Source organism: Theropithecus gelada, chromosome X (genome assembly GCF_003255815.1).
Source record: "Theropithecus gelada isolate Dixy chromosome X, Tgel_1.0, whole genome shotgun sequence".
NCBI classification, from domain to species: Eukaryota; Metazoa; Chordata; class Mammalia; order Primates; family Cercopithecidae; genus Theropithecus; species Theropithecus gelada.
In genome coordinates, this window is record NC_037689.1 from 149,761,867 (window position 1) to 149,775,815 (window position 13,949).

Genomic DNA, 13,949 nt, shown 5'->3' on the forward strand with positions numbered 1-13,949 from the left:
GAGACTTTACTAGTTTGAAGGAATCTATTGATGTTAACTCAAAACCAAGAGCAGGAAACACTGTCACACTGAGTTAAAGTTTTGAAATTCTCAGGTGTCAGAACAGAAGTACAAAGGATTAAAGTGGTCACAACCTGATCAGTTGATTTTGCTTATTATAAGTGTGTTAATGGCCCTTTATGCTGCCGATGGTAATTTTTGAATATTTAATATTAGTAAGTCTATATACATAAGTATACTATACACATAGTATTTTATATGTATAGTATACTGCACACACAGTATTCTAAATGCATAAAATACTATACACCATATGCATAGTATACTATACACAAACCCTGAGAGTGTTCTTCTAATAAATAACAAGTTTAAGAAGCAAAATAAATCCTTAAACTGGCAATTTTGATGAGTGATTCTGTGTAGTGCTGTTTACTTTATTAAGAAATTCAAATGTTGTTATTCAAATACTATCAGTTTGCTATCATTTTCCAGTGTCTGAGTAATCTTTCATATACTACCACTCTTTATGAATACTTCTAAAGTTACTATTAATATTTTTATTTATTAAAAGTTAGAGATCCGTATTATGAATAAAGAGCATTAAGAAGTTTGAAAGTGTTCTATGAATAATGACTTTTAACAGCACGTATTAGTTTTGCCTGTTTGTGTATATAGTATAAATAGAATCAGACTATGTATATACTTATGTATTTGGCTTTTGCTCAGCATTGTGGCTGTGACCTCATCCATGTTGAGTGTAATATAATTGTCATTGCTGTATAGTATTTCATTGTGTGACTATGCTACAGCTTTTTATTCCATTCTGATGGACATTAAGGGAGTTTCCAGTGGAGTTTATTACAATTAGCTCTGCTATGGACATTCTTAATATGCCTTTTGGTATACATAAACAATGATGCCTGTTTGGAACTATGCTCAGGACTAGAGATGCAAAGTTATATGATATGCACATGTACAGCACTGTTAAATAGCACCAAACAATTTTCAAAAACCTTGGTACAAATTTACATTCTTACCAGTAGTGCATGAGAGTACAGATTTGCTCAACATCCTCACCAAGAAGTGGTATTTTCTGTCTTTTTTATGTTAGTCATTCTAATGGGTGTGTACTGGTAGCCTTTGGATTTTATTTTGCATTTCTCTGCTGACTAATACAATCAGTCACTGTGTGTGTGTGTCTGTTTGTGCCTGTGTGCATGTGCATGTGCGTGCCTGCTGTCTGTGTGTGTTTGTGAGCTTGGGAAACTGTTTTAACAAGTGCCCATTAGAGACTTTGGCCTTTTTTCTATCGAGGTTTCAGATACTTTTTATATAGATTTGTAGGATGCCTTATGCTTTCGAGTCCTTTGTTATGCATATGCAACGCAAATACTTTCTCCCTCTCTGTGGCTTCTACTCACTCCCTTAATGATCTTCTAATAAAGAAAATTTCTTAATTTTTAATATATTTTAAGTTATTCTATTTTACCTTTATGGATAATGATAATCTATGTCCTGTGTAAGCAACCTCTACCTTTTCCAAGATCATGGAGACATTCTCTTATGCTTTCTTCTATTAATAAAAGCTGGATTGTTTTACCTTTCACTCTTTCACATTTAGATCTGCAAACCATCTGGAATTTATTTTTGCTTATCATGTGATATAAGAGTCAAGATGAATCTCTCTCTCTCTCTCTCTCTGTCTCTCTCTCTCTCTCTCTCGTTCTCTCGTTCTCTCTCTCTTCTATTCTGTTCCATGAGTATATTTGTCTACTTTGCAGCAATAATACCTTTTCTAAATTACTGTAACTTCAAAATACCTCTAGATATCTGATATCAGATTAGATTTCAATGTAAATTTCCCAGCTTTATTATTCTTTAAGATCACCTTAACTATTCTTGTTACTTTAAATATTTCCATATAAACTTTAGAATAAGAAATTTTTTCATTCTATTTATGCTGCTTCATGTTTATATGATTTCTTGAGTATTAGGGCTGATAATTTTCATCAGTTTTAAAGTGTTTGGCCTTTACTTAATTATTGCTTTTGCTCCTTTATCTGCCTGTTTATCCTCTGCAAATTACACATTGCAATTTCTTTTATTAACTTTTATTTTAAGTTCAGGGGTACATATGCAGGATGTGCAGATTTGTTACATAGGTAAATCTGTGTCATGGGGGTTTGCTGTACAGATTATTTCGTCACCCAGGTAATTAAGACTAGTACCCATTAGTTATTTTTCCTGATCCTCTCTCTCCTCCCACCCTCCAAAAAGCTCCAGTGTGTGGTGTTCCCCTCTGTGTGTCCATGTGTTCTCATCATTTAGCTCCTACTTATAAGTGAGAACTTGCGGTATTTGGTTTTCTGTTCCTGTGTTAGCTTGCTAAGGATAATGGCCTCCAGCTCCAAGCATGTCCCTGCAAAGGACAAGATCTCATTCTTTTTTGGTGGCTGCAGAGTATTCCATGGTGTATATGTACTATATTTTCTTTATCCAGTCTATTATTGATGGGCATTTAGGTTGATTCTATGATTTTGCTATTGTGAGTAGTGCTGTGATGAACATACATGTGCATGCGTCTTTATAATAGGATGATTTATATTCCCTTACTGTGACCCACATGCTTTTTACTTGTTTCTGTATTTATCTTTCTATCCTTCAGTTCTGCTCTTTTTCTATTTATCAGTTTTTCAGTCATCTGATGCTGCCTTCTGCTTGTCAAATCTATCCATTGAATTCTGAATTTTAGATATTGTACTTCTCTGTAATTCTAATTTATTCTTCTTTATAGGTTCCAATTTTCTGTTAAAATTATATAGGTATTTGACCTGCTTTAGTAATCATTTCCCTTTTTTCTTGAATATATTAGCCATAGCTTTCTAAAGTCCTTATCTACAAACTCTGACATCTAAATCACCTGTAGGTCTGTTTATATATTTCGGTTTTTGGCTTTGGTTTTAAAACTTGGTTTTAGGTCTCATGGTCCTGCCTTTCATATGACTATTGATTTTTCATTGAATTCCATACATTGTGTATAAAATTGTAGTATTTTCAAAGAGAAGTCTCTTTTCCACCATAGAGGCTTCATTATTTACTTTGCTATACAGATAGTATGGGAGAATTATTACCTTAATCTCATAATGGACTTGTGCTGGGTTATAGTTTTTACTAAATCTAGTCTGTCTTTGCTATTGCCTTGTTCCTAGGATATAGCTCTCTAGGATTTTAAACTAGTAGTTTAGCATGGCTTCTTTTTTTTAGTATTGGAAGACTGCAGAAAAGGAAGCTCTCCTTTTCAACGTTTTTCGTATTAGCTTTTGTCCTCATGCTCCGTGCAAATTCAAAATTCACCAATTATATTGAGAGGGAGATCAGCCATTAATTTGACATGTTTCAGATATTTCCTTTGTGTCACCCTAGCCCTGTGTGATCATCAAATCATTGCTGTTTCTTCTCATCCACCAGTATGAGCCCTATGCCCGGTAAGCTGCTATCCAAGGCCAGAATTGGCAAAGGCTCCCAGACATGAAAAAGTTGTAGGTTGCAACTTCATCTATGAGAGGCTCTCCCCTATCTCCAGAATTTTAGGCACTTCAAGCTTCACTGAGCTTTACTGTTTTATGGTTCTAGGTTTTATAGTTGTTAATGAAGGGAACACTGTTCACCAATAAACAACTCTGTCCTACCCAGAAATATTGTAGTCACCTCCTACCTGGGCTCCACATGGTTTGATCCCTCTTCTACTTACATCATTTAAAAATTTTCGGGAGGCCGAGACGGGCGGATCACGACGTCAGGAGATCGAGACCATCCTGGCTAACACGGTGAAACCCCGTCTCCACTAAAAAATACAAAAAACTAGCCAGGCGAGGTGGCGGGCGCCTGTAGTCCCAGCTACTGGGGAGGCTGAGGCGGGAGAATGCCGTAAACCTGGGAGGCGGAGCTTGCAGTGAGCTGAGATCTGGCCACTGCACTCCAGCCTGGGCGATAGAGCAAGACTCCGTCTCAAAAAAAGAAAAAAAAAAAATTCCTAGTAATTATTTTAAGACATAAGTCAGATAATGCCATTCTTTTGTCTAAAATATTCTAATTGTTCTTCATTTTTCCTTAGAATATAATTCAAAGCCCTTTAATGGCCTATAAGACTTCAGATTACCTGCCCACCACTTTGGTCTCATCCTCTTTTCCTGCTCTCCCCTTCCTGACTTTGGCCAGCCACACTGGCTGAACAAGTCATCCACTTTTCTGACATAAGGTATTTTTCCTGGTTGTTCCTTCTACTCAGAGCACTATATATACATATATATACACACACACATATAGATACACATATATATGTACATATAGATACACATATATATGTACATATATATACATATATACACATATATACATATATACCTATGCATTGATAAGCTTTCTATTTTCTTAATATTTCTGCTTGAATGTTACTTTTAAAAAATTAGGGTGACACTAATCACCGTATTTTCAATTTCATGGTAACACAAATCCTCCACCTAGGAATGAATGTTTCCCCTAATTCTGCAGTACTTTTATGTTTTCCCATGTTGCTTCTCACATTAAAACATGCTTTATGCTTTACCCTTTAATCCATTATTTTATCTTTCACTATCACTCTTCTCTATATAATATAAGCTCCACAAGGGCAAGGGTTTTGTTTTATTCGTGGATGCATTCCAAGCTCCTAGAATAACCTAGCACACAGAAGATAGTCTATAAAGATTTGAAAAACTAATGATTGAGCAAACATGTTGAACTTAATTATTTGGGTCTTTTCAAATGCACTTTCTGTTTCAAAACACAGCTAAATTTAATTTTGACGTGATCAACACAGATTTTGATATATTACTCTGATGACTCTGTATATGAAACTCACTCTGAAATTTTTAGGTTCAAAAACTCACTCAAATTCTATGCAATGTTGATTTTTCTAATTCATTTGAAAATGGACTATATATTTACTACTTTCTCTGTAAAATTTACAGCTACTGGAAAAGGTAATACTTTCAAAAGTGAGCAAATCTTCAGAGTCTCTTCCTGCCTATCATACACTGTTAAGAATTGGATAGAAGTATATGAAGATGCAGGTAGAATATGCACTTCAGAAAATATAACCACATTCTGTTTGACATATCTTGTCCTTAGGTAGCTGTGACTATATTTTATATCACTTCCGTCTTGCTCTCTCCTTTGGGCAATTTAGGAAACAGACATTAATGTTTCAATCTAATGGCAGAGAAATTAGTCTGAAACGGTAAAATAAAGTTTGCTTCTTAGAAAGAAAACTCTTGTTAAAGGCTTAGTCTCCTCCTCCCGATTACTTAGTACTACTCAACCCCACTCTCTGACCCACCCCAATATCAGCCCGGATTAAAAGCCTCAGCTTTAGGAACTTGTAGCGGACAGAATAGACTATTTTACGTTTCTTTTGGAAGATCAGGCAAAAAAAAAAAAAACAAAAGAGAGAGAGAGAGAGAGAAAATACATACAGCTTCCAAACTTCAGTGGGCAGGCATGTACATCCATGGGAAAATCTTCCAAATGCATGGGACACTCGGCATGAATTGTTAACCTAAAAGAAGGGCAAACAGAAAATGAAATTAAGCTAAAATAAATGTTATTAAACACAGGGTTGTATTCTCACTCAGCAGCAATGGAGTGTTCCTAAGAATAACGAGATTTTTGTTTGTTTAGGTTCACTGAGATTCAAGTCTTTATGAACACAAAGGATGGATAAAATGAACTAGATAGCCTCTCAAAGAGGCATTAAGTATTCATATTTTTGGATCATATCTGAATCCCATCCTGTCACCTTTGAAAAACAGATATATCTTTTCTACCCTAACTGTATTTCCTTAGACACCCCCCAAGAAGCCTGGAAACACCAGGTTCTGACTCATTCACTCCTGATCGCAGTTTAATTATTTCTGAAATATTTCTTCTCAGCAGGCTATTCTGTGAGTTAACCAATTTAAAGATTGCACTGAAGAGAAGAGGTATGTAGAAAGAATATCTTTACCCTGATCATTAACAGACGAAAAAGATAATTCTGCTGCTCACAGGAACACACACACACACATACACCACACACACACGCACACACACACACACGAAAACTGACCACTCCAGGAAAAAATACAAAGGTGATGGAGGACATCAGAAACCTCAGAGGTCAAGTCTAAAGAGCTCATACTCTGTTAACAGAGGCAACATTTGGAAAAGATGCTGGAAGGATTGCTCGGTGGCAATCTGAATGGTATATGACATGTTTACATACTCACTCCCCTGCAATAGTCTCCCTGAATAGTCTATTTCAAGGTTTTCCCTTCTGATTTTTAAATTTTTTTTCAAGACTTAACTTTCCTTGGGCTAGATAGTAGCCTCCTATGTAGAAATGGGGCTCACGCAGCAAAAATTTAGAGTTGCTTGGAAGCTAGCTCTCATGAGCTACTTCTAACTAGCCTTTATACTTACTGGTTATATTGGACTCAACCCCCACCATGCTTTTGGAATTCTAATAAGTTGAGAAACTGATTATCAATTATAATGTCACCCATTCCCCCAATGGCTTCTTCCCTTAGATAGGTACTCCTGCTGATAATTTTCAGGGCCCAAGTACTCCTTAGGACCAGAAATCTTGCCTAATAAAACATCAATATATGAGACTGAAAAGAATACGCCTCACTTCTATGCAATTACCAAAGAAGCCTGTAGGGAAGTGTTTTGTTGAGGCAACAAGTAAAGAAGTGCCTGAAAGGGATCCCATGTGTGGGGTCTCCATTTCTCACTCTTCACATCACAGTGCTACTGTAACAGTGTTAGGAAGCAAGATCTTAACAAGATATCCACAGGCTATTGCTGCTTAACATGATTTTTCTTTGGTTAATGAGAGTGAGATACCAGGAGATATTTCTTGTCAAATTACAGATATCCATGTGTCTATGAAGGCATAGAACGTTCAATGTATAATTGTTATCATTATGATGATCATTGATAATAACCTATGAGATGCTCACAGCATGTTACAACTTCTAAAGAACATTCCCATCAGTAATTCCACTCAGGCCTACCATAACATTTGTGATGTAGGGACCCTGGTTGCCTGGAACTAAGTATTCTATTTACTTCATTTGCTCCCCATAGTGACCCTGTGAGGGACATATTGCAGACATTATTATCATCTTTATTTCATAAATAAGAATTCATGGTGTTAAAGTGAGTTTCTCAAGTCACACAACCTGGTGAGCTGCAGTGCAATCTGGTGTTCTTTCTACACTAACAATTTTCCATTCATCTGAGGGTAACGGTCTCCTCAGGTCCTCAGTAATCTTTAAGTCATACGAGAGATGCTCTAGTTATCTTTGGTTATCTTTGAGCAAGTATGTTCTATGTATAAGGTAGTCATGGGAAGATACTAAGAAAAGAAGGAAGAACCAGAGGCACGAGCCACAGTTGTTGCCCTCATAGTGACCACTGCTATAGGAAGAGAAAGCTAACCCTCACATATGCAGTTAACCATTGACACAGGGCAGGAGTTGAGTACATTAGCCCGAATACAGTCAGAATGCTTTCTATTGCAGAAAAAACTTGAAGGGATATTGAACATCGTAGCTATGGGAAGGGAGATAAGGAGGGTAAGAAGGTCAGACAGCGTTGACATGTTTAAGAATCAATGAAAAGAGCATAACATAATTTGGTTTGTGAAGTACCTTGCACCTACAAACATTTGCTTTTTCTCTCTCCTCTGTGCTTAGTTAGGTGGCTTGAGGAAGAAGTGGATGGGAATAAAGATAGAAAAGTTTTAAATCAGTTTTGCCCCTAATCAGAAATCACTGCCTTTGCATCCTGCTTTGATAGTCTATTTGTTGTGGTCTTATTCTCCACGTCCCCAGAACTGCTGGCTAGACATAAAGTAATTTCCCCTTGGCATTACTCATAAGAAGCAGTATCTTGGAAATAATAATATAAGTGGAGAAAAGGAACACAATTTTCTTTATTAAACTCTCATGGAATCTTTTCAGTATCCAACACAAGGAGCATGTTTTTCAGTGAAATACATTTCTCTTGTGTCTGGTTCTTTGAGTCATGAAACCCCTTTTGTGCCTTAAGAATAAGGTCAGACTGGTGGAGTATTGCAAGCTACCTTCAGAGTTCAGCTTTTGTCCAAGACACATCGGAAATTTTGTAAATATCCAAGGCAACTTTAGTTCCCTCACTTTTAAAAAGGAATAGAGACAATATCCTCTTCCCCTACATAACCCATCTATCCATTCAACATTTATCCATTTAACAATATCAGGGATTTATAGGGTGGTGGGAGGCACAAATTAGAAAAAAAGAAATCAAAGGCTTTATCTACTCCAGAGGACTATCACTATCATCATTATTATCTTTACTATATATAGAAAATAATTTCAAAGAGAAAGCTGGGGCAGAATCAGAGCCTTTAAGTGACATGGTTGCCTCTGACTTCAGATCAGCAAAATAAACAAGCCCTGTAAAAATTTCATGTCCTCTCTCCTTTTCCAACCTTTCTCCCTCTTCATGGATTCGTTTGTGAAGCTCTACTAAATCTGGTTGTATTTTTGCTAGCAGTTTTCAGTGAGCTTTTCAAAAAAGGTCAGAATCCCCTGAAAATGTGGCATTCAGATCACAGAACTATAGTCGTAATACAGGGGTTGGCCTGCTTTGCTTTTTATGCGAAGACCAGATACAAAGTAAGAGGCAATCCAGGAAGCCCCTTCTTTGGGAGACGAGGATACAAATGAAGATCTGACGACATTTTTAGTCCTTCACCTGCACCCTTCTCCCCCACATACATACTTCAGTTGTTACCCTCATTTTACCATGCTTTGCCAATCCTGACTCTCTTTTCACCTCCCCCCTCCACCTTTGCTGCAAAACAGTTGCTTTTTATCCCATCACACTAAGTTAAAGTTACATTGTTGCAACAGCCTCCTAGGTTGTCTCTGCTTTTCCCCTTCCCTCTTAGAGTATGTTCTATATAACAGCCTTCCAGTGTTTGCCGACCTATTACAGAGTAAAAACCAAAGTCCTTATCAAAGCTTACAGTGTCTGATATAATCTTGTCTTCCACCCTCCCCTTCACTCTGCTTCAGCTCTGTCAACATGCCTGTCTCTCTTACATCATGGCCTTTCCACTCACTATGCTCTCTGCCTAGGATGTTCTTCTTTTGAATACCTGGATAATTGATTTCTGCATTTCTTTCAAGTTTTGCTTAATTAGCATTTTCTAAATGGGGCTTACTCTGATCTCCACTGAGTTTACTACCTTCCCTATAGGTAGTAAACCTCATCATGCTTTCTTTTTTCATAACCCCTAAAATACAATGCACCTTCTAATTTATGTTTTCTATTTATCATCTATTTTCTTTCCTTCCTTTCTATAAGGTTATGGATTTTTAATCTTATTTTTTCTTTAATGTGTGCCAACATCCTAGTTAAGTATCTAGCACATTGTAGGTATTCAAAGAATATCAACTCAATGAATGATTTACTGAATGACTTTTCTTTCCTAAAGTCACACATTTCTCTTGGAGTCTGCAGAGAGGAGGTGTAGGCTGGGCAAGATAAGGTTTAAGTATTGCTAGGGTTCTAGGCAAAATCATGTCTTAATATGATTCATTAATAGCATCATATCTCAATTTATTCACTTCAATGGGCATATAGTTTACTTCCTAGAATTTCAGAGCTACAAGAGCCTTATAGAAAGCATCTAGTTTTATCCCCTTATATATTTATGTATGAGAAAGCAGAAGGAACATGTCTTGCCCCAAATCACTCAACATAGTCTGGGAGCTGACTAAAAGTTTCCTGATTCACTGGTGTAGTCAACAAAAGATCCCCAGTGGATGCCCAAAACCACAGATAGTATTGAACTCTCTATATACTATATTTTTGCTTATATATACATACATATGATAAAGTTTAATTTATTTATAAGTTAGGCACAATACTCTTGCACTTTGGGATCATTAATTAGTAAAATAAGGGTCCCTTGAACACAAGCAGTATGACAATGACACAGTCGATTTGATAACTAAGACAGCTACTAAGTGACTAATGAGCAGGTAGCATCTACTGAACAAAGGGAGGATTCACATCTCAGGTGGGGCAGAGCAGGATAGCCGAGATTTTATCACACTACTCAGAATGGCATGCAACTTAAAACTTATGCATTGTTTAATACTAGAATTTTCCATTTAATATTTTCAGATGGTGGATGATAGTGGGTAACCGAAATCATAGAAAATTAAACCACAGATAAGGGGATAAAATACCAAGATTGTTGTCCACTTAGAATTTACATCTCAGTAGAGAAAGACAGAAAATAAACAAGATAAGTAAGCAAATTATATAGTTTATTGAAATGTGATATACCCCAGGAATAAAAATTAAAATATATGGGTAACAAGTATTTGGAAGGGGTTTCAATTTTTAATAGGGTGTTTAGCAGGTGCCTCACTGAGTAGGTGACATTTGAGCAACAATCTGAAGCAGATGAGAGAATGAACCTTGTAGAAACCTGGGGAAAGAGCATTCAAGTTAGAAGGGGTAGCAGTGCAAAGGCCCTGAGGTAGAAGTGTGCCCAGTGTGCTCAAGAAATAGCAACTAGCCTACTGTGGTTGTGTTGTAGAGATCAAGGGGAAGAGTAATAGAAATGAGTTCAAAGAGGAAATTATGGGGCATGAACTAGATAGTATAAGAGCTCCTGGATATTTTTGCTTTCACTATGAGTGTAATATAGAGGCACTGTGGGATTTTAAGCAGAGGGTAACTTGATCAAACTAACATTTTAAAATTACGGCAATTTTATAGAGAAAAAGTTGAAGGAGGTCAAAAACGAAACCAGGAAGATGAAGTCTAAAACCACTTTATGATTAAAATCTCTCAAAAATCTAGGAATAGAAGGCAACTTCCTCAATTGATAAATGGCACTTACTAAAAACCCTTATCTAGCATCATGGTTAATAGTGAAAGACTAAGATACTTCCCCTAAGATCAAGCAAGGATGTTTTTTCTTCCTTATTCAACTTCTTATTCAAGAATTTAGCCAGTCAAAGAAGAAAAGAAATGGGGAATGACTGCTAATGGTATGGAGTTTCTTCTTTGATGTGACTAAAATGTTCTGAAATTAGATCTTGGTGATGGTTGCACAACTGTGAATATATTAAAAATCATTTAATTGTACACTTCAAGAGGATAAATTGTATGACATGTGAATCATATTTCAATAAAGCTGTCTAAATAATTAGGCAAGCAAAAGAATGTAAGAGAATGATTGGAAAGCAAAAATCAAAAGTGTCTATTTGAAGGTGACATGTTCAGACATTCCATGTTCACAGATTTAGAAGTCCTAATAGCATTAAGGTGGCAATTCTCTCCAAATTGCTCTATATATTCAACACATGCCCTTTGAAAATCCCAGATTTTCTTTTTGTGAAAATGGCAAGTTGATCCTAAAATTTATATGAGAATACAAAGGATCTAGAATAGCCAAAGCATCTTTCAAAAAAAAAAAAAAATGAGTACTTACACTTTCCAATTTTAAAGCTACAGTAATCAATATGGTGCAGTTTTGGCCTAAATATTGTAATATAGACTAATGGAAAAAATAGAAAATCCAGAAATAAACTTTGATATTTATAGTCAATTGATTTTTGACCAAGATGCCAAGCAATTCAGTTGAGAAAGAAATAGCTTTTTCAGTAAATTTTTCTAGGAGAATTTAATATACAAGTGCAAGATATGAACTTAGACTGTTACCTCACACCATAAGCAAAAATCAACTAACAATGGATCATAAACCGAAATTTAAGAGCTAAAATTTCTAAAGGGGAACATAGGAGAAAATCTTTGTTACCTTGAGTTACACAAAGACTTCTTAGGTATGACACCAAAATCATGATGCATACAAGAAAAAATATAATAAATTGGACTTCATAAAAATTCAGGCCGGGCGCGGTGGCTCACGCCTGTAATCCCAGCACTTTGGGAGGCCGAGGCGGGCGGATCACAAGGTCAGGAGATCGAGACCACGGTGAAACCCCGTCTCTACTAAAAATACAAAAAATTAGCCGGGCGCGGTTGTGGGCGCCTGTAGTCCCAGCTACTCGGGAGGCTGAGGCAGGAGAATGGCGTGAACCCGGGAGGCGGAGCTTGCAGTGAGCCGAGATCGCGCCACTGCACTCCAGCCTGGGCGACAGAGCAAGACTCTGTCTCAAAAAAAAAAAAAAAAAAAAAAAAAAAATTCAAAACTTTTGCTTGTAAAAAGATACTTTTAAGAAATGAAGAGACAAGGCACAAAGAAAGTGAATATATTTGTGAAACATACATCTGATAAAGAACTTGCATTAAAAATACATAAATAACCCTTACAATTCAATAATGAGAAGAAAAACAACCTAATGTGAAAATGAGAAGTATATATATGCAAATAATATATTCTGTTGGCTAATAAGCACATGGAAATATGTTCAACATTATTAGTCATTAAAGAAATGCAAATTAAAACTACAATGAGATACTACGACATGCACACTAAAATGGCTAAAATAAAAAAGATCAACAATTTCAAATGTTGACAAGGATTTGGAAAAAAAACACAAGATCATAAATTATGGTGGAAATCAAACTGGACAATATTTTGGCAGTTTCTTAAAGAGTTTAACATAAGCTTACCATAAGACCCTGTGGTTTTACTCTAATTCTTACTTTAATTACTCTAATTATTCACTAACAAAGATAAATGAAAACATGTGTCCAAAGAAAGACCTATTTATAGCAGCTTTATTCACAACAGGTAAAAGGTGGAAACAACCCCAATGACCCCAATGTCTATTATTGTGAATGGATGAACAAGATGTGGTATATATCCATACAATGGAATGTTAATCATCAATAAAAAAGGAATACACACAATGGCATGGATGAATCTCAAATGTGTTATGCTAAGTGAAAATAGCCAGACACAAAATGTCACACATTGTATGACTCCATTCACATGACATGTCCAAGAAAGACAAATGTATAGAGACAGAAAGTAGATTAGTGGTCGACTGGTGTTGGGGTGAGAACGGAATGTTACTACAAATTTGTAGAGAGATTTTTGGAAGTGATAATATGTTCTAAACTTGAATTTTGGTTATAGTTGCACAATTCTATAAATCTACTAAAAATCATTGATTTGTACATGTAAAACAAATTTTATAATAGGTAAACTATACTTCAAAAAGTTCTTATTTTAAACAAATCAATAGCAGCCTTATAGCACAGTGTTTAAGAGCATGGATTCTTTTATCTTTTTCTTTTTAGAAAGCATGCTTACCTTAGCCATTTATTTATTTATTTGTAGATTTAGGGGGTACAAGTGCCATTTTGTTATACAGATATATAACATAGTGGTGAAATTAGGGCTTTTAGTGTAACTATCACCCGAATAATACATATTATGCCATTTAGGTAATTTCCCTTCCCTCACCCCTTCCTACTCTCTTGCCCTTTAAAGTCTCCAATATCTATTATTCCACTCTGTATGTCCATGTGTATACATTATTTAGTTCCCACTTATAAATGATAACATGCAGTATTTGACTTCCTGTTTCTTGGCTGTTTCACGTAAGGTAATGGCCTCCAATTGCATCCATGTGGGTGAAAAGCAGATAATTTCATTATTTTATTAATAAATAGTGTTCCATTGTGTGTGTGTATATATGTACATAAAATTGTGTGTATTATATAATGTATAATATACATTGTATTATATATAATATATATTATATATTATATACAATGATATATTATATATCATTTTCTTTTTTTTTTTTTTTTTTGAGGCGGAGTCTCGCTCTGTCGCCCAGGCTGGAGTGCAGTGGCGCGATCTCGGCTCACTGCAAGCTCCGCCT

General features: G+C 35.9%; 1 protein-coding gene across 1 annotated transcript in view; it reads right to left on the reverse strand.

Annotated features, from left to right (window-relative positions):
- The window catches only part of GABRA3 (gamma-aminobutyric acid type A receptor alpha3 subunit), a 288,587-nt gene that overhangs the window by 56,695 nt on the left and 217,943 nt on the right, over nucleotides 1-13,949 (reverse strand). The window contains exon 6 of the mRNA XM_025372543.1: nucleotides 5,514-5,596. Within this exon, the coding sequence (XP_025228328.1) occupies nucleotides 5,514-5,596 (83 nt within the window). The remainder of the gene's footprint in view (nucleotides 1-5,513; nucleotides 5,597-13,949) is intronic.